At 48.6% G+C, this 25,075-nt stretch overlaps 2 protein-coding genes across 11 annotated transcripts in view; both read right to left on the bottom strand.

Moving 5' to 3' along the window:
• LOC104020846 (cystathionine beta-synthase) overlaps positions 1 to 18,533 on the bottom strand; it is a 38,748-nt gene extending 20,215 nt beyond the window's left edge. For 2 of the 5 annotated variants that reach the window (XR_015704649.1, XM_087757015.1), the window contains exons 1-7: positions 18,280 to 18,533; positions 17,649 to 17,766; positions 15,402 to 15,741; positions 15,182 to 15,324; positions 9,411 to 9,579; positions 7,466 to 7,620; positions 1,813 to 1,919 (exon numbers count right to left, since the gene is read on the bottom strand). Coding sequence is in view for 4 of the 5 variants with exons in the window: in XM_087757015.1 (XP_087613141.1) it covers positions 1,813 to 1,919; positions 7,466 to 7,620; positions 9,411 to 9,422 (274 nt within the window). In the remaining variant the exon portion in view is untranslated. The other 3 variants (XM_087757018.1, XM_087757017.1, XM_009474320.2) reach the window with 3 other exon arrangements.
• Positions 18,534 to 19,627: 1,094 nt separating this feature from the next.
• The window catches only part of LOC104020847 (cystathionine beta-synthase-like protein), a 31,585-nt gene continuing 26,137 nt past the window's right edge, over positions 19,628 to 25,075 (bottom strand). For 5 of the 6 annotated variants that reach the window (XM_087757756.1, XM_087757754.1, XM_087757755.1 and 2 more), the window contains one exon: positions 19,628 to 22,734. In XM_087757756.1, the coding sequence (XP_087613882.1) occupies positions 22,625 to 22,734 (110 nt within the window). In that variant the 3' untranslated portion in view covers positions 19,628 to 22,624. The remainder of the gene's footprint in view (positions 22,735 to 25,075) is intronic. The other variant, XR_015704767.1, reaches the window with a different exon arrangement.

A 25,075-nucleotide genomic window follows, 5' to 3' on the forward strand; every position in this document is an offset into this window, starting at 1 on the left:
CCCACCAAGGTTTTGATGAGCGTCTACATCTGAACTGATGGCACTGAACTCTGTTTTACGGACAACAGGGCAAAAGGGGTACTTTCAGGGTGTCATTCACTTCATCCTAGCAGAGGCAGCTACTTCAGGCTGACAAATCAACCAGATACCTGAGCAGCCAAAGGAACAGGGGAAAAAAAAAAATCTTGTGCTCATCATTACATTTTATAATGCAAAGTGCCGAAACTTCAGCTACTCAGAGATCCCTGGAGGCACAGAGATTACAAGGTAATCACGTCCAGCTGTAACTGCTTCCTTGAAATGGCAGTGCTGCAGGCTTTCATATATTTGCTTGGTAAGAGGCCCAGCTAAGCTGCCCTGCAGCTCAGAGAGGACCATGCAGCTGCTCTGCCTGTCCTGCTCTCCTTCCCCTCCTGCGCCAGGGGAGGGAGACACCATCCCAGCAAACAGGGTCTCCCCGGCTTCCCCGTTGCTGTTTGCACCAAATCCTCCAGCTCCCGTAAGGCGTTTGCCCCAGCAAGACATCCTCCAAGGGACAGACTGCTTCAGAGAGGGAGCAGACATTGTAGACCTCTTCTCCCGCCTCTGCCACCTCTGCTCCACGGTCCCCTGCCGTCCCCTGAGGTCTCATTCTGGGAAGCGAGAGGTGGTGCAACATGGAGGTTGCAGGTTTAGGGGCCCGAAGATCCCAGATCCTGAGAAGGGATCTGGTCGAAGAGCACAGCATGCTCCATGTGGCCATGTGCCCTGCGGAGGCTGGCCACCAGACGGATTCCCGGCTGCCACGTAGGACTGCAAGGTCCCGCTGTGCCCTTTTATTGAGCGTGAGCACTCATCAAGTCTCTCCTTCCTACCCAGCTACATGACACTCATGGATCTTACTGCCTGAATCTTACTGTCCTTCTGCCCAGTTTGGCTGAAATTAATTAAACAGGGTTAAAAGTTATAGGAAAGGAGACTGAGAAGTCCATATACACAGAGGCAGCCTAATTGTATCATCTTTATTTCTGTAGGGGACCAGGCTAAAACCAACCCTTACACGAGATACCACCAGTGCTATGCTAACATCCCCTCGGGGGAGGACTTGGGTCCTGCTGGAAAACGTGGCCCCACAGCCAGTGCCTTGGCCTGGCTTTTAGCACCGGGGCCTGGCACACACGTCGCTGATAAACCCAGCTGTCTGCAGCCCCTGCTGCTCTGCCCAGGGCTGCATTTTGGGAAGGTCCCCACGGGAAGCTGTCGCTGCCCTGGGGACGGTGATGCAGCAGTGCCTGGCCTGGCTCCAGCTGACCTGACGGAGATGATGCCACGGCAGAGCAGTCTCCCCTGCATGGAAGCTCTACCTGGCAGCCAGGGGCCACGCTGGCGTGTGTCCCCCGCAGCCCAAGCTGCTCCCTCTGCCATGCCCTTCACCCCATCCCAGCCACCGCATTTTGGGAAGGCTCAGCCAGTCTCTCCCATGCACGCCACGCGCTATCCCCGGTGCTGCAGCATCCCTGCCTGTTGCCGTGATGTCATCCACCCATCCTCAAATTCAGCCCAGCTCTGCTCCAAGCTTGTGCTGCAGTTATTTGGGAGGAGAGATGCCTCCACTACCATTACCCCCCTGCTCATTGCAGCTTGAAACCATCCTGTTTGGTCTGAGAAATGACTGCAGTCATTCTAATAAGCGGGAGTACCCAACACGTGCCACATCTGGCCCTCCCCATCTGTGCTTGCTCTCCACAGAGCCTCTTCTGAAGCCCCTCTCCAACACCGCCCCTCACCCTCACCTCATGGCACAGAAAAACCTGGTGGAAAGGGGACACTCACAGAGCTCACACTTGAGCCCATAGGACTTCCCAATCTTGTTGACTCGGACCATTGGGGTGCAGCCAATTTTCTTCAGGATGTTGGGCAAGATTTTTGTTTCTTCTGGCCTGAAATAATTCAGAGAAAAAAAAAAAAAGAAATCTGTCAAATCGAAGCAACTGTTATGCAACATGAACCAAAATAAAATCTGCATGAGGTTTCAGCAACTTTAGCAAGGCCACCGAGAGACACCCCAACTCCAAAAGAAAAAGTCCCCATCGACAATTAATGGCAACAGGAGCTAGTTACAGTTTTCCATCACTCTTACAATGAGTTATTAATTCTTTTGCATAAAAAAGAAGGTAATTAATTTTCAGGACTGTTCTGAAATGTCTTGTTCTGGAAAGCCCTAGGCCAGACCTATAGCTAAGTGAAGTGAGAAGAGCTGACAAGCCTTGGGATTTTAGATAGCGGGTGAGAAAGCCAGAAGGCCATGCACAATACAAGCTCCTCCTCTTTCCTCCGTCCTACCCAGCACCAGCTCTGCTTTTCACATTTTCAGCTCGCTCTGGGTCAACTGTTGCTTGCCTGGCCAGGACTCCCAGACTTGCAAGAATGGCTCCAAGCCATCAGAAAGGCCCAAGGCACAGGGGACTCTGGAGGTTTTTAAGCAAATAATTAAACTGAGCTCTTGGATCACGCAATCCAGCCTCCCGGTTTTGCTAGTCTGTCAGATTCCAGCAGAAGCCAAGAACCATGTCACAGCAATTGCAACCAGAATGAAAAAGACCACTTTGCCCAACATGCCACCAAATGCATCTTGCCATGCAACCAGGGAACTCATGTACTTGAACTTTTTAAAAGACTGAGTGAAAAGATTCACGAGGGCTGCATTTATTGGGGCCACAAACATATTGCCCCTGGTTGATAGCCAGGACGCTTCTTTCTGAGTGGGGTGACAAAACCCCACTCCCTCACTGTTCAGCTCTCCTTTGCACAGCTCCTGCCTACTATCATCCTGTGAACCTTGAATCCGAGTTATCCTTGCCTGCTGTCACAGCCAGGCAGATGGCTGTCTGCTGACAGAAAGTCTATATGGTGCAGGGATGACATGCTGATTTACTTAAAGACACACACCTCCCTCCAGGTTTTGCAAGCGTGATGTAAACACTTCTTGCTTTGCAAGAGTACAGGGGTAGTGGTTTAGTGCAGGTCTTTTTACTACCAAAAGGAGCCAGCCTCCTTACATCTCAAGCCCAGAAATTATGAAGTATTACACATGTGCTGTTACCTCTCCCTCCATGGAAAGTGTTACCGCTATTGAGTGCTGGTAAATATGAAGGCAATAACTCAATAAATGAGCTTCCCCCACAGCTGCAGCCATTTTCCATCTGCTCTAAAAGCCACTGAAACACTCAAGGATTTCAGTGGGGCTGAGCCATGGCACAAGGAGACTCCAGCTCCTTCAGGCAGTGTTTAACTGAAGCCTGGCTTTCAAGAGAGTGACCTGCATATTACATTACATGTCTAGATTGCAGGAAGTCAGCCTGAGAGAAGAAAGCAAGGCCATTTATTTACCTTCAGCCAGTAATTGTGGTAAATGAGATGCTACCATACCCTTTGAACTCCAGCAAGGTGTGATGTGGCATGGCGAGGTGCTGTGCGGCTCCAGGGTCTACAGTGGTGGAGCCTGGCAAGGGGACAGGGAAGGGGAAGGCAACCTGCACTGCCTTGCATAGAATCATAGAATCATTAAGGTTGGAAAAGACCTCTGAGATCATCGAGTCCAACCGTTAACCTGCCAGGTCCACCTCTAAACCATGTCCCTAAGCACCACATCCACATGTTTTTTGAACACTTCCAGGGACTGTGATTGCACCGCTTCCCTGGGCAGTGTGTTCTACTGCTTAACCACTCTCTCCGTGACAAAATTTTTCCTAATCGAAATCTCCTCTGGCACAACTGAGGCCATTTCTTCTCATCCTGTTGCTTGCTACCTGGGAGAAGAGACCAACCCCATCTCGCTACAACCTCCTTTCAGGTAACTGTAGAGAGCAATAAGGTCTCCCCTCAGCCTCCTCTTCCCCAGGCTAAACAACCCCAGCTCCCTCAGCCGCTCCTCATCAGACTTGTGCTCTAGACCCTTCACCAACTTTGTTGCCCTTCTTTGGGCATGCTTTAGTACCTTGATGTCCTTCTTGTAGTGAGGGGCCCAAAACTGAACACAGTACTCGAGGTGCGGCCTCACCAGTGCCGAGCACAGGGGGACGATCACCTCCCTGGTCCTGCTGGCCACACTATTCCTGATGCAAGCCAGGATGCTATTGGCCTTCTTGGCCACCTGAGCACACTGCCGGCTCGTATTCAGCCGGCTGTCGACCAACACCCCCAGGTCCTTTTCTGCCAGGCAGCTCTCCAGCCACTCCTCCCCAAGCCTGTAGCATTGCATGGGGTTGTTGTGACCCAAGGGCAGGACCTGGCACTTGGCCTTGTTGAACCTCATACAGTTGGCCTCGGCCCATCGATCCAGCCTGTCCAGGTCCCTCTGCAGGGCCTTCCTACCCTCCAGCAGATCGACACTTCCACCCAACTTGATGTCATCTGCAAACTTACTGAGGGTGCACTTCATCCCCTCGTCCAGATCATTGATAAAGATACTGAACGGGACTGGCCCCAATACTGAGCCCTGGGGAACACCACTTGTGACCGGCCGCCAACTGGATTTGACTCCGTTCACCACCACTCTCTGGGCTTGGCCATTCAGCCAGTTTTTAACCCAGCGGAGAGTGCACTTATCCAAGCTATGAGTAGTCAGTTTCTCCAGAAGAATGCTGTGGGAGACAGTGTCAAACGCCTTACTGAAGTCCAGGTGGACAACATCCACAGCCTTTCCCTCATCCACCAAGCGGGTCACCTTGTCCTAGAAGGAGATCAGGTTGGTCAAGCAGGACCTTCCCTTCATGAACCCATGCTGGCTGGGCCTGATCCCCGGATTGTCCCGCCCATGCCATGTGATGGCACTCAAGATGATCTGTTCCATGACCTTCTCCAGCACGAAGGTCAGGCTGACAGGCCTGTAGTTCCCTGGATCCTCCTTCCAGCCCTTCTTGTAGATAGGTGTCACATTAGCTAACCTCCAGTCAACTGGGATCTCCCCGGTTAGCCAGGACTGCTGGTAAATGATGGAAAGTGGCTTGGCAAGCTCCTCCGCCAGCTTCCTCAGTATCCTTGGGTGGAGCCCATCTAGCCCCATAGACTTGTGGGCATCTAAGTGGAGTAGCAGGTCGCTAACTGTTACCTGTTGGATTGTTGGGGCTTTATTCTGCTTCCCATCTCTGTCTCCCAGCTCAGGGGGCTGGGTACCCTGAGGATAACTACTCTGACTATTAAAGACTGAGGCAAAGATGGCATTAAGTACCTCAGCCTTCTCCTCATCCTTTGTGGCAATTTGCATGTTGGGGTGAGCCTTCCTGGGAGGGCAAAGGTGGGAACCAGAAACTGGAACTGCTCTTTTGCATTGCCAGCAGCTACCATCCCCTAAAAAGAATAGCCTTTCTCTCACTCTGGGGCAAATTTTCCGCAGTTCTTATCAAATTCCTTTCCTAATCACTACCATATTTTACTACAAAAATAATACAAGCATGGTCAGCTTCCTTCCCCAGCTGCATGACCTCTGCGTGGGCCTGAAGGCAGCAGGTCTATGGATACAAGAATCTGTGGCAAATGCCTTTGGTGCTCCTAAAGGTGTGGTGGGGACACTCTGGTCCTGCAGCTGCTGATATCAGTTCAGGGTCACAGTGGAGAAGGATGGTTTTTCTCCAGGATTTCTGCTTTTGCTCATGGCATGTTACTCCATTAGGTGTCCAGGAGAAAAGCAGTCCTGACAAACCAAGTGATTCTTGGTGAGGTTATAGCTGGTCAGAATTGGCTCAAGGGATATCAGAACTAGTCTGCTGCTGTATCTCTGGAAAAATTTAAATAATTAATATTCTTAATTAAAATAATATCTTGTCTTCTCCCCGCCCCCCCATCCTCTGCTTCAACTCCCAAAACTAAATCAGGTTTCACATGGGAATCTCAGAAAGACCAGAGATTTTTGCTACATCAGTTGCTGTCTGTGGTTTACCCAGAGCAGAGAAAACAAACAAACGCCCTCCATGCACTTCTGCAAAGTAAAAGAAATGGTGTGATGTGTCCCAGTTTATTTTCTTCACTGCTATACAGTGAGTTATGTTTCAGTCCCTGCCCCAGCGGCGCTGCATGGGCCCCCTCAGCCAGACCCCATCCCCAGGCTGGTGCCCGATGCCCGGGGCTGGGGCTGCCCTGGTGCTCCCCCAGCTGCCCACCTCCTGGCTGGGGGTGAGATGGGCCCTGTGGCACCCTAATGCTAATTTGCTAGAAACCAAGAATGTTATTCTCTTCAGCATGATAACTGAGAAAAAAAAAACATTTTCACTGAGAAGAGCTGATCCTGTCCTCAGCCGCTAGCTGCAGGGATTGCACTGGGTGAGTGCCTGGATGCAAGTTTACTGGACCAGCTCTGAGGCTGTGGAGCCCACTCCTCCTTCACGGGCCAGACCTGGAGGCTGTTTTGGGCTTCCCACATGCCGGTGGCTGTGCTCTGGCTGTGTCCTGCCCGGCATGCTGTACAAAGCTCCCCCAGCCGGCTCCCGGCTGGCAGGTGTCCACGCAGAGCAGTGCCGCACCTCCCACAGGCTCCAGTTCCTCGCATGCTGGAGCTGAATTCATGTTTTACATCTTTGGCACAGCAGGGACGTGTCCGCAGTTCCCCTGACATTTATAGGACAGCCTTATCTTTAATAGCTTGTTTGGATCTGATGTGCCGGGCCATTAAAGCACCTCTCATCTAGTCTAGTCTGGGCACTTTGGCAGACTTACCTCACCCTGGGAGGAAACCTGCTGCTGTGAGGACAAGAGCCACTCGCAGCAATCACTTCGCCTTGCACTGCACTCTCCGGTCACTTATGCAGAGTGGGCAACCTCTGCGTGGGCCATTTCCTACTTATTTAAAAGCCCAGACCCTGGTAATCTGTTTTCATTAAGGTCTCTTAGCCATCAGTGAAGACATTGCTATTACTTAGAAATCTTCTTACACATAGCCTCTGACTGTTTGAATGAACAAGGGCAGCCAAACTGCAGCCCTTCGACTGATGACTGCATAGCTGTTACTGACCGTGCCGTACAACGGGATGGGTGCAACAGCTTTGGGGCGTATGCATGCATTACACCACAGCCAGGAGAGCCATTGCTGCATCTCCCCGATGTGCCACACCAGACCTCACAGAGTCCACTTTGCAGAAGTGTACAAGTCCCTGGTTGAAATCTATCTCTGAAATATCTTCTTCTTAATTCTTCTAAAATGAGATGCCACGAACTAACAGATGCTTTCAAATGTGTGCTGGAAAACACAGAGCTGATTCTTGAGCCAGCCACATCTTTCTGCAAGAGTAAAGGGAGTGAGAAAGATCTTCCCGAAGAGGAGATACTAGGTGGGTTTTGCCTTCTGGAAAATAAACCTTCATCAGTATAACATATGGTCAAACTACTGACTTCTGGTCATGACCATCCTGCTGTAACAACAGTACTTCATCTTCAGAAAAAAGAAATTGAGCTTCCTGCACACTGAAATAACCAGCAAGAAAGAATTACTTACAAGGGCATACAGGAGTGTGGAGACTTGGTGGCAGGCGTTGCAGCTGTCCATGTGCATTTACTGGGCAAGCTGGGAAGAATCCACGTGCTGTCGTCTTTGCTTTCCTGACTTCCCACGCAACTGCCGTTCATGAGCTGGCACGTCTTGGTCAGCTCCTGTGTTGTGGAAATAGAGACCCACAGTCACCTGGGAGGAAAAGCAGGCAGGCATCTGGGTAATAGTTGGTGAAGGCAAAGAATGACTTCCATGTTTGGGTGTGAAGGCAGGGTGGCCAGCCTGCATGGGGAATCCCTACCGTGGCATTTCAGAAACCTGGTTCTACAGATGCATCAAATTGCTCTTTCTGGAGTAGCATACCGAACCACATACATGGTAAACCATCACCTGTCCACCATCTCCAGTAAGTCTTCCCCTGCTCTAATGTACACTGAAGCATCCCCTCCATGAGAAAATTTGGTGCTCTGTATTTAATTATTTGGTCACGAGCAGTATTTTTCATCCTAGCGGTGAAGAAACTGTAGATAAGTCTACCCAGCAATAATTTGAGAATACTTCTACTGTGGTAGTGGGCCTCAAAGGGCCAGAGGACACCTCTACTCTGGCATCCGAGTGTATTAAAAATGAAAAGAGAGAATCGATAGAAACAGAACATCAGGGAAGGGCAGCAAAGGTGCTCAGGGGTACAGAGCAAGGTCCACAGTAAAACAGCTTAAATAGAGGAGGATTCATCTGACTGGAAATGAGACTGGTGGTTGGTGGTGAGAGCAGGCTGTAAATCCTGGGGCAGCTGGAGAAGGTGACTGAGAAACACTTTTTTGTTTCTCAGCATCAAATAATAAGGCAAAATGAAATTATCAGGAACAATTATAGGAGCAAAGCAGGTAAAAGTGGAACCAGAAAAGGGTTAAACAAGTTTGCAAAGGTCAAGTTCATTAGTGGCTTTTAAACACACTGGCCCTAATGGTACCTGCTCTCTGTGAACATGGTAGTTTGCTGTGCTGGTTTCTCTGTATTGCTGGTGCATATACAGAGAAAAGGAGGAGTCTGGTTTTATAGTTTATTCTCAGCTTCTACTACTGACCAACAGCAGAAACAAGGGTTACATGGAGCTTTGGTGTCACCCTCTCTGGCGTGACGCTCTGCAATTCATCAGCCTCCCTTTTGTGCTAAGGAAACCAGCTGCATGGAGAAAAGACGCATGATTTTGGTAATTGGAAGTTTCTTTTCTGGCTTGTTCACAGAATGAATTTGCCCTGATTCAGCCTGTGTTGAATAAAGGGACCTTGCAGCTCAGTAGGGTCATGGTTAGAGACCTGTGTCTTACTTTGATTGATGATGAAAGTTGGCATTAACTTGTGTGTTGTAGCATAGCCTGCCCTATCTTCCTACACTACTGTGGTGGTGCATTTTGCAATTAGAGCTAGTATAAAGCTCTCATTAACTTTATTGTAGTAGAAATTCTCATGAGCATGATGTTGGACCTTCCTTCTACATTTAACTTCAGATTGAGAAAAAAGACGTAATTTTGAAATTTGATAGACCCAAACCAGTGACAGAAAGAAGAAACACCTCATTTCTAAATGCAGACGACTGCCTGCAGAAGGACCAGGCCTGCTGCCACTGTGGAGGGGAGGGGATGTAGGAAATCCACTCTAGCTGCTGCCCCGGGGAGGGAATTCAGGCAGCTGACAGGAGGATGCTGGAGCTAACGTGCAGCACAGATAGCGGAGGCTGACAGGTCTGCGGAGCATCATCTTCATCCCAGGCCATAAAGCCACCGCTCTGCCCCTCCTCGACACCCGGGCTGCCTGCAGTGCCTGCGAAGCCCAGCTGACTCACAGCAGTCAGGCAAGCAGCCAGCACGCTGTTATGGCTGGGTTCTGATTATCTATCTGTCTCATTAATTTGTGGCTCGACCTGTGAGCCCAAGGGCAGCCTTAATTACCGTTTCTGCCATCCTCCTTCTGCTCTCTTGCTCGCTTCACCCAGTTGGCAGGAGCTTCTCTGAAGCAGCACAGTGGTACTGCCCGAGGTCAGTGCCCTGCTTTCCTGGTGGTTTCCCCACTGGCTGGGAAGATGGGGCTGCGGTTCGCTCCCTGCGTGTTGGGCTGTCCCTGAAAGACAGAAATACACACCACACCATTATTCTAGACATAGCAGAGGGCTGAAACGGCCGAGCTTTCTGCTCAGTCAGAGGCACTTGGGCATCTCTGAAGATGGAGACCAACAATCTCGTGTCACCTCCTGGCCCCATGACAGAAGCTTGAAGCAGGATGGCAGGCAGAGGACACGGGCCACCTCCACGTCAGGCACAGAGCCGCCTTTTTTCCTCCGGAGACAGCGACCCTGGCCCCACAAAGCAGTGAGAGACCGTGAGGGAGCAGGGCGGTCATGCCAAAATGGCTTGGACCCCACAGTCAACAAAAACTCTCCTGGTAAACTTTGCCTCCTGGTGCTCTTCCCCACCACTGCCAAACCTGTTGCTTCTTGGGAGGGATTAAAGGAAAAAAAAAAAATATGTTCATTTCCTTGCAAGCCAGGATTTGTGTTGGCCTTGAGTGTATGTCCTCAAGCAAATCCTTGTTTACCCAATGAATTAACTGGGAAGGAGCAAAAGTCACTTGTGGGTAAAGAAGAGATAAGCCGCAGTGGTGGTTATCATGCTTTCACAACTGAGGTCACCAGTTACCAACCAAAATGTTGGCAAACTAGATTTTACAAGTATTTGCTTTTTCTTTTCTTTTTCTGGTGATGCCCATCTCCACCATTTTGCGGTGGGGTGGAAAGAGAGGAGAGGCAGGGGGCTGAAATTATTAGGGCTGCTTTTGCGGGTCTTTTCCCTCTTTGCTGGCATGTGGGTCCCTGCCCTGATGGGTGCCAGCCCCACACAAGCCTCCTCTCCCTTCCAGCCCTGGCTGCGTGGGCATGCTGCCTGTGCCCCATCTTTCCCCACGGGGCAGCTCAGTGGAGCTGCAGGAGCAACATCGAGCTGCAGGGATCAGCAGAGAGGGCCGAGTGCCACCGGCCCCCCTCCAGGCTGGGGTTCACACCCCCACTTTAGGGCAGCAGTGGCAGAACCACTTCGTGTTTCAGCTCAGCATGTGAGGAGCCAACACCATGCTTCCAGCTGCAGGGACAGCTGTCTGCCAAGCCCAGGGTGAAGGTGGGTGACCTCCCTGGGGGCTCAGGAGTGCCCCGACACCCCTCGGGCACCTGCCTGGGAACAGCAGCATCCAAGCACCTCCCTCACCACCTCCAAGAAGTGCCAGAGGCCCCAGCATCGCCCCTGCCAGAAGCAGCCAACCCGGCCCCAAAGCTGTGCTGAGATGGCTGCTACAGGACAATTTCACGGAGGGAAGAGCATTACTGGCTTTCCACCTTCTAAAATAAGGTTGCGTTCTGCTCATTGTGTTCAGTTCCCTTAACATCTGATATTAAAAAATGGCAAGAATGGGGTTTTCATTTGTTCGCTCACCCAAAGTGTATACAGACGTATTTTCTAGATGCCTGGAGAACAAAGAAACAAGACCTGGACCTTGACTAGCTCAGCATCTACATTCCTCTCTGCTGGAGGATTTCTCATGTATTTTGTCAAGGATTGGTTAATTCCTAGCGTGGCGCTACAGGACTGCACAGATGTCCTCCCAGTTACGAATCACTCTAAAGTCTCTGCATCACTGTGCCCAGGGTCTGGATTCGTATTTAAATTAATATATGTCTAAAACCACTGTGGTTCTGAAGGTAAGCTTAAAAATTGCCTGAAGTGTAGGAACCCCAGTACCGTCTATGTGAGATGGCAGATGGCCTGAAATGGTACCAAAGGATGGGAAGAATCTGACCTTCCCATACCTTTCAGAGGCCTTGACACGACACCAGCGTGCTGCTGCCCTGCTGACGGTCTCAGCAGTCACATCCCATGAACACGCAGGCTGGGTGGGAAGCGTGGGCAGAAAGGGGCATGGGGCCACCGTGGACAGTCTGACTGCAGCCAAGGATGGCTGAGAGGAGCAATGTCCAGTGCAAACATCTCCCCACGCTGCCTCCAGTGCAGTTTTAAGTCACCTTACATCACAAAGCGAAGATACATCCTCTCTTGATTACCAAAACTCTTACCTGTCTCCCAATACTCCTCCTAACCCCCGCCCAAAGCTTCAGCTATCATCTGATCAACCATCAGACAGGTCCTGCAACGGCCCCATTACTCTTTTCTAAATAGAGAAGCTTGAGATGGCACAAGACTGGACAAAGGATAAATGGAAATATCCACTGGAGCTGGGAGGCAAGCCAAGAGACCGTTAGGCAAGGGCATGCTAACATGCAATTGTACAGCTGCTGCCACTTACTGAAAATACACGACAAAGAGCATAGGCTAATGTTTATAGAGTACTTTGCAGATAGGAGATATTGCTATTATTAGGTTATCAGACTGCACTGATAACTTCAAAAGGAAGAAAATCAAGACACTCATTAAGTAGACTGAGGGAAAATAAGATGAACTCAGCAGGGCAGAGAGAGTTACATGCGAACTTGCTCCATTCAAAGCAAAATGTCATTTTCTTGCTTTATTTTAAAGAAATGGTATTGCTGTCACTGAGCAAGACAAATGCAACGTCAGATTAACAGAACCATGGAGCGAGCCAGGCTGGAAGGGACCTCAGGAGGTCCCCAGTCTGGCCTCCTGCTCAAACCTGGGTCAGCACTAAGTTCAGCCCAGGTTGCTCACAGCTTTGTCCTCTTGGGTCTTGAAAACCTCCAAGGATGGAGACTGCACAAGCCCTCCAGACCACCCTCTCCACCGCCCGGCTGACCTTGTAGCATAAAGCCAGACCCTCCCCAGTTTTCAGATTTATTCAGATCCTGCTGAAAGCACAGACACTCCCCAGATCAGCGTCAACCTTTGAACAGGCTGAGAAGCAGAGGTTACCAGATTCCTCCTCTTTTCAAGCCTCTCCACGACAAAGAAGTTACCTGGTTAGTAGGCATGGCTCCCATGCAGTCTGCCATTAGAAAAGCAGCGTGCTCGGTAATAGAGAAGCCATACTTACCACCTTCAGTGTATGAGCCGACTGCCTTCGCTGCGCTCCAGCGCTGAGTTTATATGTGCCCGGTGGCGGGGGACACCAATGAGTGGCGGTAAGCGCTCTGCAGAGGGACGCTGATTGGGTCCTGCCCCGCACCTAATTATGCCCAGCACCTGATTGCTCTCCGAGCGTAAATGATTGGGGTATAAAAAAAAAGATAAGCAATTTGCTTATGTGCTCTCAACCCATCCCCCAGCAATTTTGTGGTGGTTTTAGAATTTCATTTCTGATCTGATTTTGTGTCTCATACTTAACCGGCTGCTTAAACCCGGCTTGTCTGTGTCAGCATCTGCCTTGCTGAATCAGGCATAAGCAATGAGAGAAATGACATATTACATTAGGTGGTGTCTGATACGGACTCTCTGTGTCCTCTGGGAACCTAGGGTTAGTCTCCACACCACCGCCAGCCCTAAACCTTTTTTTCTCATGCTAGCTCCCGCTCCTCATGCAACTGCTTTACTATTAAATCAGCTGAAAGCAGCGAACAGCTTCTGCTCCACAGTGATTCCCAAGCACCGGCTGGGCAATTAGGAAATTATCTGGGTGCAGCTTTACTGGAAGAGGAAAAGCTCACGGGAATTTTGGTCCCTCCTTTCCCTGCTCCTTCCCGCAGCCAGGGCAGTGCACAGAGCCACCTGGCCCGAGCTGGGGCCGTGCTCCCCCAAAACACGGTCGCGAAGGAAACTTCACCACTATTCAGATGATCAGGCGAGAATAAGGCTTATTGGAATGCTTATTTTGGAATTAAACCTGTCAGAGACATGACTGTTGTAGGTATTAGCCCAGGAATGACATTACCTTTGGTCTTTTTGCAATAAATGAACTCTCTGGAAAACATTGCCAGAGGTAATCTGTTGTAGAAAAATCTTGTGGGCTATCTGATGTGACACAGAGCATGCAGGTCTCTCATAAAGAGGCTGCAAATAACCCTAACCCCGGCAAGAATTGTGTTTTCTGGGCATTGCAGTTACAGAATAACCCAGCCACCCCTTCCTGGCTAACCTCCTGAAGCAGCGTGTGCTCACAGTGAAGCCACGTTGAAAAATAAGACTCTTCCCTTCAGTGACCAAACTGCAAAAGATGGTGATCTTTTCAACCTAAAAGGAAACCGAGATTTAGATGGGTATTGGAGGGACAGAAGATTATTTTGAAATAAAATACTTTGTTTAGAAAAATATATTTTTAATGAAAGATTTTCTTCAGAAAAGGTCTAACTGGCAAGTTTGGGGACAGAAAAAAAAAATTGCCCCCCATGTCCCCTTTTGTGGAGCAAGGTAAAAGCTGTTAGCCACATCTGCTCAGAATGCTCCACTAATTCGTCCACCACCACCATCCCCAGAGCTGCTATGCGGTCTGGCTCCATTCGGCATCACCAGCCGCAGGGGCACGCGTGCAGCTGGTTTTGCCCCCAGCCGGTGAGGACGGCAGGCATTTTGACTTGGGTTTTCCTTCTGTGCCTGTGCCTGGGCTAAGAGCAGAGGAGGAGCTGGTCCGCGGGGGACTGGCTGGGGTTTGCACGGGCACCCTTGCCGTGCTTCCCCTCCACACAGGCACACCAGGCACTTCACAGCCCGCACACACAACGAAAATGTGTCCCGTGGGTGCCTAATCTTACCCTGCCGTTCTGCGGTGCTTGTGTTTAAGCATTACTAAGTGGAAAAAACACACGAAAGCACATCGCACAGCTGTTTATTCCACAGCAGGCTTGTACCGCCCTGTCCTTTATCGGAACAGTTACCTTGCAGCTTTTACCCCGCAGGATCCTGCTGACTACACGGCAGCGTCCTCAGGTTGGGAAGCCGCAACGGGAGAGAACTGGCCAGCCGGCCATAAAAAGAGAGGGAGGCAGAGGGAGTGACACAGACAGCTGAGGGCACAGGGGTGGCTCTTTGCTCTCACAAGAAGGTGTGACAGGGGAGTTCATTCCCGTGCACGGGGAGAGGGCCTGTGCTTTTAAAGCATCATCAAAAAGACTCTTTGCAGAGGTAGTTTCATAGTACTGATCTTGGCGGGGTCAGAAGGGATGCAGCACTCGGGGTTTGCTTCTGGGCGCTTGGGAGGAGAGATCTTCCGTGACCACAGAGCCACCCCCCCGGGGAATTTTTCTGCTAGAGGAGACAATCCGGTTTTAAAATGTTCCTGATTCTGCTGTACCAAGCGGGAAGAAATCCACGTTTTTCCCTCCCATGTAATTTAATAATCAAAATGGCTTTGTCAAAGCAGTTGATGGTAGGGCTTGATAGGATGTCAGGAGAAGAAGGGTTAGCAATGTTCTGGGAAGACCCAGCAGATACTTCAGGGCAGAAGGGGCTTTCCTTGGCTCTTGGCTTATCCTTGGCCATCAGAGGAAGCCATTTTGCTGTGAGGACATGAGGTTAAAACTGCTACTGGTCAAGCTGAACGGGACTGTGAGTTGGAATACTGGTGACAATACCCGCTATCATCTGAATTACGTGGGCAAACTGGCAAAAAAGGAAGATGTGATCTTGCTGTTAAACATATTTTTTACCAGTTCAACACACTTCATGTAAAACCCTTATTTTAGTGCAAAACTATTACAGTTGAAACGTGACATGTGCCATCTGTCCAAAATATGGATTTTATGAAGCCCGCCTCCCCATAACTTAAGTCTTACCAAAAACAGATGAAGAGTTTAATTGCTCGTGGGTAGACCCCATTGCCACTTCTGAGCAGCACCGCGTTTCGTGGCTCACTTCACCTCAGCAGGGCTCTGTATGACGGAGCGAGGTACTCAGTGTAGGGTGCGCTAGCCCAAGCCTGTCACAGTCCAAGGCCGAAATGGGTTAGAAAAGTTACATTTTTGTTACTGCGTTGAAGAAGCCATTCACACCCACCTGTTTCAGGAGAGGTCAGCATTTGCTTGTACAACCCACCGATGTTTTCAACTCGTCTGCTGTGCCTCCTTTGGTGGTGCATCTGCTGCTGGTGGCTGTAGGGAGAGCTATGCTGCAGAGACAGCCGCGGGGAGAGCAGACGCGCTAGCTTCTCTTAGGAGGACACTGGAAGGAACCCAAGGCACGAGCAGCTCCAAACACACTGGGTTTCCCACCCTTCGCAGGTCAGACCCGCTGTGCTTGCCCCAGGGGGCCGATCAGCGCATTCCCATATCCCGATGGGTCCAAAAGGCAGTGGTCTCACTGTGAATCGGCACCTTGCCTTCACTCCCGTTTCGCCCTGGACATGAAGTATCTGTTACATACCACGCTATGCAGGGAATAAGGGGGCGGTCGGTGCGTGCAGGTCACTCGCCCTGTTCGTTTGGGCGTACAAATCCAGCTGGTTACCAGCAGACGAGGCAGTGACTTTTCAAAGCCTGAGAGCTGGCAGGTGTGCCAGCACCTTCTTCTTTGAAGGTGCATTTGTCTGAAGAAGCTATGGCGTGTCTTTAGCTACTGCAAGAGTAGTGCAACCTGCAGTGTAAACAGCACTTGGCTTTTCCCCTAAATAGGGGTAGATTTTTTCTTAAGACTAAGGCCGGGGTGCATGGGTGGCTGCAGGTGAGTTGGCTGTTCTCACTGCCACACCACGGGTCAGGTCCTGCAGGCTCTCCCCTCGCTCACCATCCTCCAGCACTACAGCCACGGGGTGGCTCTCGGTGTTTAGCACCGAAGGCGGCAGTGGTTGGCCATAGCCGTGACACGTGGCTCTCCTCCATCGTTCCCCCCGACCTTGAGGAAGGCACAAGGACGGTCCAGATTTGCAGGAGCCGCTGTTCGATGCAACAGCCGTACCCAGCTGAGCAACCCTTGCCTGCAGTCATCCCTCCCACCCACCTTCCAGCCATGCCTATCATACATTGCGCTCTCCACTATGGACACCTAGAAAAACAAACCAGAAAACTGATTTCACTGATGAGGTAATGTGGTGTGGGGGAAAAGCTGCATTTCAGCTGGATGTGGTCTGCAACGCAGTCACCGTGCAGAGCTAGGGCAGCTTTGAGGCCAAGCCGGGGCCCTGGCAGGCAAGATGGCAGCACGGATGGCTGGCTGCAGGGCTGCGCACGGGCACGGCTGCAGCACAGCTTCGGCAGGGACTGCAGGAGAGGCCCGGGCTCTGTGGGACCCACGTGCATGCAGAGCATCCCCGCTGCCTGCATTTAACCCCGCAGCAAGCAGGGCCAGCACCCTGGTGCAGGCCGGGCTCCTTGTGCCCTGGCAGGGGCTGTGCCTCCACACGCCTCCACACAGCCGCTTCCCTCTCCAACGCTCCGCTTCCGATAAGCCCATATAGATAAAGAACGCCTTCGGGAATATCTCATGAGCAAAGCTCAAACACATCTGCCTTTACCTTGCAGTGGCAAAAGGCAGTGGCACTTCCATCGCAACACAAGTGGGGGTTAGTGGTTTTTTCCAAAGGGAATTTATTGCTTTTGGAAAGCAGCTTACTGGACTGAAGTCCTCCGTTTATCTCCAGAGCCAGTACAGCAGATTGCACCCAGTAATTTTCCCTGTGTTGGTGACCCATGAGGAGGGGCACCTCCGCAGCTGGGGCCAGGTCAGCCCTAGCGGTGCCATTAGGGAGTGCCGCAGCGGTCGGGAAAGGTCTTGCCTCCTCCTGGAAAAACAGGGTGTGCGCCGTCACCTGCACGCAACACTCAAACCCGGGGCGGGGGGGAGCTGCTGCTAACAGGGCACCCTCGGGGCACGCCGAGGAGCCCTGGATGTTTCCCTCAGTAGCTGCGCTGGCTAAAACCACCCTTGATCTACTTTGCTAGGGTATTTTTTAACTGGTTGAGCTCCCTGTTTGGGACTGTGGCCGTGGCCTGGCTGCAGGAGCAGCAGCACGGAGCAGAGGCCACGGCTGGGGCCGGCATGCCTTCAGCCGGCTGGCAGGTGGAACTTGATCCTGCGTGGTGCCTGCTGCTCTCCGTGCCTGGTTAGCCTTTGGCCTTTCTGCTGAAACGCTTTCCTTGCACAGGTGAGCTGGGAGTGACATCGGCCTTCTGCCTATCAGACTGCGATATCAGGATCCTTTTTGACTCTGAGTAAAGGTAAAAGGTAAAGCAATGATCTGCAATTGCTGCCGGCAACGGCAGCAAATCACATGAAATGGATGTGTAAGGTAAAGAAAGTTTAGCGTACCGTTTGCTTGCTGTGTCAGTCACCTCATGCTGCTGGAGAGCTCGCTGGATCAGGAGCAAGAAGATAAAGCTGAGGACAGAGCACTCTGCGTGTGTGAGGAGGCAGATGAACCGTGCCCCTACAAGAAAACCCGGCATGCAGGCCGGTGAGCCAGCGAGAAGTTGGTGCCGCACGCCCGCGGGACTGGCCCCGGCACCCGGGGCAGGCAGAGGAAGACCCCTGCCCATCTCCACCCACCAGCCTTTCCCTGTGCCTCTGCAAGATGGAACAACATCCCAGTGAGACTGGCTGACGGGGTCCTAAGCTATTTGGACGAGGCTGAGCAAGGACTGACCACATAAGGAAATGGGGACCAAAAAACCAAGGGATGAGGGGTTTATTCACTTGCCTAGCAGATATAAACCACCTTCATCGTGGTTTAACTTGAGCCATCGACCAAGACGCTGAGCAGCAGCACAAACACGTAGTTCCAAAATAACACAGCCAGCCCCTTTGGTTTCTCCCACCTGCTCCTTATCCACAGAACACCGCCCATGCCCCTCACTTGAATTCATGCACCTTTTAACGTTATCACTTCACCATAGTTCCCAAAAGTCATTGCCTTCTCACAGAAGCCCAGGCTGGCCCATACCTCTTGCATGTATTCAGAAACATCTATCCAACTGACCGCACAGTTGTTCCTGTTGCTGTAGGAACTTCCAACAGAGGCATCTGAGCCCTAGCTCTACATCCTTCCTTTCCTACCCTGCACGGAAACACGGGGATTGTACTAAAGCCAGCCACGAGAAACAGACCGGGGGCTGGCTCGCCAACGATCCTGCCATACCAGCAGCAACCTGGGGACAGAAGAGAAGAACTGTGGAGCATTGAAGTCCATACACTGAAAGCAAAAGGTGTTCTGCAGCCAACACAAATTTCTCACAGTCTACAGCCTAATACACTTTCAACTTGAGCTGCCATTAAAAAACCCAGAGTGATTCTGCAGTCAAACAGCTTTTATTGAACTCTTTATATTGTACATTTGTGCAATAAATACAGAGCATAGTATTGATTTTTCCCAGCTCCTTAAAACATAATTAGTCTTCCCTTTGTCATGGTAGCATGTTGACACTACGCAGCAAGAAAGGCTGTTGGATGACAGTGCCAATGCTCGGCAACTCCTGACAGTGAGCGTGTTGTGTGAAATTCATAATGGCAAGCAGACGTTTCCAGAAAGCATTTAGCAAGGAGCTTGGTGGGCAGATGAGACTGGTCTGGCTGCTTAGAGGAACCTCAGCTAGACAGAGTTCTGGAGTCAGCCACAGCTTGTGGAAGAAGTGGGAAGTAATATTGAATGAAGTGACTTCAAAATGATCTTTAAGTCATCGCCTGATAACTGCTTGCAAAATATTATATGGATTATACCAGATAATTGTCTTCAGGTGAGAAAATAAAAGTATTTTCTAAGTGCCAACATTAGACCAAAAGGACTGATATTCTCTTACAGTGACAAACAAATTCAGCATAAATTGTTGACATAAGTATCCATGTGCAAAATAGTTTTCAGGCTTAGTTAGCACTTGCATAACCAGCACAGGTAAACAGAAGATGCAGGCACCCACTTCAGAAAAAAAATACAGTTCTGTTCAAGATCTGGACTTGAACTTCAGGTTAAAGACCAAACAAACAAACAAACAGTGATGTCTTTCTTGGTCCTCACAGTATTTGACACAGAGAGGTGAGTCAAGCATTAATCCAGCCCTACCACCACGAACCAGGACCAGGCTAGTAACAGCATTCACACACATGCAAAAAAGCATCACGCTCATAAGCCTTTGCATCAGAGAAACTTCAGCTTGGCTGGATTCCGTGTCCCCTTCTCTTTGCTACAGGAGAGAGCTCTGGAAAGTTTTTCAGTCCTTCAGCAACTCCATCTATTTCCCCGATTCCTCAGGTCAAACAGGGTTGCTACTGTGAATAAGAGTGGCTGGTGGCCACCGTTTCCTCCTTGTGCCAGTGTAGAAGAGGGAACAGCTCCTGCTCTTAAAAGCAAATTAAAATCTTTACACTTTTCTCTGTGTCACAGGTAAAGCTACCCATTAACCTTCTGCTGCCTCAACTCTTAACTTCTCTCCTGTACTGCTGTTCTGAAAAGCAACTTTGGGAATCTCTTCCTCATATTTCTTGCTGAATTCAGTTAGGCTGGGACATGGAGCTTTTACAGGCACAAAAAAAAAAAAAGGAAAAAATCCCAAATACTTAAGCACCCCCCTCCCCACCACCATCAGTGAAGGTCAGATGGAAAATGGGGAAAAAAAATCAGATAAAAGCACGTAGGGTAAATTTTCAAGAGCAACAGTAATGCCAAAATTTAGCAGCAAAGACAGCTACGATTGCAGCAAACACTTCAGTTAGACCCTATGTGCTTCACTAGATGCTACTTTTACAAGTGTGGGAATCAAAAGATGCAGTGAAAATACAAGTAATCAAAGAAATAAGTCCCTCTCAGCCTTCCCTGTGAATTAAGGATAGATATGAAAATATATCTGACAACAGTATTTGAAATAATTGGGAATTGAGTTTAGAAGCTTGGCTGAAATACTAACGTCTCAAGGGATACAACTGACCATTCACAGACTCTCTCTACATTGACAAACATAAAGGATGTTAAAAGTGCTAAGATCAAAGACCGTGCCCTTAACTATGCTAAAGTTATTTATGACCCCTTGGGAAGCAGCTAAAAAATACAGTTTGAAAGATGAGTTATTAAGCTCTGCCAAGCAGCAACAGAGGTAGGACAGAGCTGTTCAGCCTAGAAAAGCTAATCCAGATTTATATACAGTGTCTTTAACACACAGGTACACGCATCTGATACTCATATTAGTTCAGCTCACCACTAGTCAAAGCACCCAAGCTGGGGTTTATAGTAGTTTATTCCAGAGCCTTAGGGAAAGTCTTAAATCTTAAAGAAGTGTATGAATTTAATGGTTAAACCATAGTTTAAGGTAAGTATGGGTCATGTTACTTCAGTAATAGCCCTAATCTGAAGGGACAGCCAATGTCTAAGGAAATAAACTGAACAAGGGCAGAATAAACTTAGCATTCACCAGCATGGCATTAAAGAGTTACCAGAAATCAGTCTGAGGCTTTCTATTATTACAACAAAGTTCTTTACATTCACAAATGTAAGGTGAGAGAGAAGCAGCTAGAAAACAAACCAGGTTGTCACACTGCTGGCAGGCAGACACTGTCACTGGTGTCACTTCTTTGGCTTTGAGCTCTTGCCTCCCTCCTTCAGGCCAGCATCACCCACAGCACAACTGCAAAGGCTCTGCTTGATGTTCTTTGCTCGGCACTGACGTGGGACAGGGCGGCTTCCACCACCTCTCTCCTCTGAGCACACACTTCCAAAACGTACAGCAAATTCCATTGCCACAGGGAGGCCCGTAAGGTTGAAAGAAATCTATATACAGGAGGTAGTAATTGTAATTTTTAAATAACCCCTTTGTTTTCTCTTAGCTGACTCACAACTCCCCTCAGCTTTTTTTTAAAAAAACAAAAACAAAACAACAAACCACCAACTTTGCTATCCTACCAGCAATAGCCCCAGCCTAAATAGTATTTTTCTACTTCAGTGGAAAGACAGACAAGCTAAGAAAAGCATCACTCTTTCTGATCAAAAACTTTATTCTTGGCAAAAGGCCAGTTAGAAGATAAGAGCAGTGTTTATGAAGATGAAGAACAGCTACTTTTCTCCTGTAACCATAGAGTGATTCCACTCATCATTACCACTACAGCAGTCGGTAGCCCGAGCACAGCAGTGTACAGATAGGGCTGCTAGTGCCAAACCATGCCACGGCTACGCAAGTCAAACATCACTGAAGAATTATCAGAGTTAATTAATCCAGAGTTACAGAAGTAGTGAAAAGTTGTAGCTGCACGCACCTACTGCACATTACTCCTGTGTACTCTTGACAGTACCACTCCACGCCATGTTTGCCAGTTACTTCCAAGCTTGGCTACAGTGAATTCAATCAGTAGTAGGATTTTTCTCCTGGAATCAGGTGCTACAGTGTAGGAGCACTTGAACAGGACGTGAAAGAGTTTACAGCTCTTGACAGATTACCTTTGGCTCTTCTAAAACAGGCATAAAAAGAAGTACTCTAAGACAAATAAGAGGGCGGGGAGGTAAGGGGAAGGTACTAGATGAAACAGCGTGATTTTCAAAAACCTTCAGGCAAGAAGCTTGATCTTACCTTTTAATCTTTTCACTTGTGCTTACTTATTAGGGTACAATTGGAAAAAAAAGAAAGGTCTGTCTTCACAGTGAAAGCTGGTGCACCGTGTAGAGCAAAGTCACTAGTGTATGTTTGTCACTTCACTGTCAGGCTTCCACTCAAGTCAATTTTTTTCCTCAGAGCAGCTCATTGAAGCAAGCCTCAACTCCAGCCCTCAGGATTTCCTCCTGTTTTACACTGATCTCTCCAAAATGGACCCCCCCCTTCCTTCTCCCCATGCCCCAGTCCCATTTTTGTCTCCACACAGGTATTATCTAACTTAACACCCTTGCACCAAAAAAAAAAAAAAAATCCAAAACTTTCCAGAGCTCTCCTGGGCCTCTGCTTCAGTAACTCTTTATTTCAACACATTTTATGAATCTGAAACAATGTTTTGGAAAGCAAGACTTTAGACATAACAAGTAAGGAACATACCAGTTAATTTAGGCAATATTTTTACATATATATATGTAGGTAAAAAAATAAATTGTCTTGATAAGAAATATTGTGTACCCTGATTAAGAAACAAGTCCCGAGAAGCTGTGCAATACAGCAAAATGCACTGGCTGTATAGCTGACACCAGGATAGCGAACTGCTTATTTTCAGTTTAAAAAAAAACAAACACCCTAAGGACAGACCATTCTACCCAAGGAATAAACCTGATTCTTTGTTGGAGATTGCAAAATGTTGTTGAAGAGGCTCCACATTGCTACTTGACTTTAGTTGGACTTTCTTTCCCGTTCTCGTGCAGTCACAAAGTTAAGCAGGTCGATGGCTGTAACAATGCCAAATACCATTTGCCGCTTACTGGAGGAACCATCAGTGTGATCTACACAGAAAGAAAGAGGGGATTCTGGCTTTAGGATGCACAAAAACACACCATCCCACTTGGTTTTAATAGCAGTGTTTGTAAAGGTAGGTGCCAAGCCATCCCAGCTCCATGTGTCAGGGCCTGTTGGAGGAGCTGATTATCACTGACGACCCTTGTACATTGAGGGGGAACCCAAATGGCATCTTGACCGACAGCCACACAGGAGTGGCGAGAATTCTCATTTCAGAAAGGCTCCTCAACGAAAGGGATATAGAAACTGAAACATTATGGAAGGAAGGCTAAGGGTCCATCAGATTTATTTTTCTTTACATGTGTCCTAGTTTCAGCTGGGATAGAGTTAATTTTCTTCCCGGTAGCTGGTATAGTGCCATGGTTTGGATTTACTATGAGAATAACGTTGATAACACACTGATGTTTTAGTTGTTTCTACGTAGCGCTTACATTTATCAAGGACTTTCCAGCTTCCCATGCCCTCCTGCCCGGTGCACAAGAAGCTGGGAGGGGGCACAGCCGGGACAGCTGACCCAGACCGGCCAAAGGGCCATTCCATACCATATGGCGTCATGCTCAGTATATAAACTGGGGGAGTTGGCTGGGGGGCAGCAATCGCTGCTTGGGCATGGGCTGGGCACCAGTCAGCAGGTGGTGAGCAATTGCATTGTGCATCACTTGGTTTGTATATTCTTTTATCATAATTATTATTATTATTTTCTCTTCCTTTGCTGTCATATTAAACTGTCTTTATCTCAACCCACAGGGTTTACTTTTTTTTCCCCAATTCTCTCCCCCATCCCACCAGGGGGGAGGGTGAGTGAGCAGGGGTGTGGTGCTTAGTTGCCGACTGAGGTTAAACCACAACAACATGAAAATTCAAACCAAATCCCCTATTATAAAGTGTATTTTCCTCATTCATTAGTTTCTGTGGCTCTACTTGAAGGAACTGCAAGCTGATATTATCCTGTTTGAACTAGGGGCCACTAGAGGAGGACATGCAACACTACCATCTTCCTACACCACTGTCAAATACAGAATTAGTATAAAAATCACAATACAACATTTTCCCATTTATATCCAAAAAACTTATTAACCATCAAGTTGCACCAGGGGAGATTTAGGTTGGATATTAGGAAAAATTTCCTCACTGAAAGGGCAGTCAGGCACTGGAACAGGCTGCCCAGGGAAGCGGTTGAGTCCGCATCCCTGGAGGTATTCAAAAGATGTACAGATGTGGTGCTTAGGGACATGGTTTAGTGGTGGACTTGGCAGTGCCAGGTTAATGGTTGGACTTGATGATCTTAAGGGTCTTTTCCAACCTAAATGATTCTATGATTCTATGTATTCATTGCTGCATTGAGAGCACAGGTTCAAGTGATTTTTCACTGTGAGCATAAGCCTTTGACCTGGGAACCAAGTGGCCAAGTCACCTCTGGCCCTTTATCTATGGTCTAAGTTCCCCGTTCCTAAAGTCTGGCTGTATGTTTAGCCTTCTTATATACCCCGTTTGTTCAGCCAGCTGGATTGTCCTGGACTTTTCATTTACTCAAATCTTTGTTCTATTGCAAGCTTCCAGTGAGATTCTAGGTTTATAAATAGTTAGTCAAGAGCACATCCTTATGGACATTATCAGGAACAAGCCCAGATTTGATGACTATTCTTCATTTACAGTTATAACTGAGACAGCTGTCAGATAAATTTATCTGGTGAATCTTAATATTGGTTTTAGTCTAGTTTCTCAGTGTTTGTAATTTTGCAAGTTGCCTGCTATAAGGAAGATAAAACAGGAAAAATATTATTCACATGTAACAGCGATATACCCTAGCTTTTAAGATTTATTTAGTCATCTCCAGTTCATAAAGAAGGCAGTGTCAAGAGTTTTGAGAAAGATGATGTTTTTTCTCCAAACTCTACTTTTCAAGTGAAGCCGAGTAAGTTAGTTTAAACAAAATAAACAGGAAAAAGAAATATTAAGCTGTCTTGAGATGCAGATGTCAGTGTTGACCTCTAGATTTTACTAAACTTTATGAAGTTGTACTAAAGCTTTTGCTTTAGAAAGGCAAAAAATTGAAGTGTAGTTAACCTGGGACACTCACTGTGATGGAACCGCTGGAAGTTGTATGACAGGAGTAGGAAGAAGCAAAGGTCAGTTGTACTGCAGGAGCTTAATCACTGGCGTACTGCTACTAACAAAGCCCCTGTACAGTGGACTAGATTCAGGCACTCGGTTCTGAGCAGTAACTTGCTCCAAAAGCAGGTACATTACAGTATGTGGGATTATTAATGGATTTAGCATTTACTCCACAAGAATTACAGTGCTAGTGTCTTACTATGTGTTAGTAGC

This window comes from Nipponia nippon, unplaced genomic scaffold (genome assembly GCF_047370975.1).
Source record: "Nipponia nippon isolate SJK-2023a ecotype South Korea unplaced genomic scaffold, ASM4737097v1 scaffold_2, whole genome shotgun sequence".
Taxonomy (NCBI): Eukaryota; Metazoa; Chordata; class Aves; order Pelecaniformes; family Threskiornithidae; genus Nipponia; species Nipponia nippon.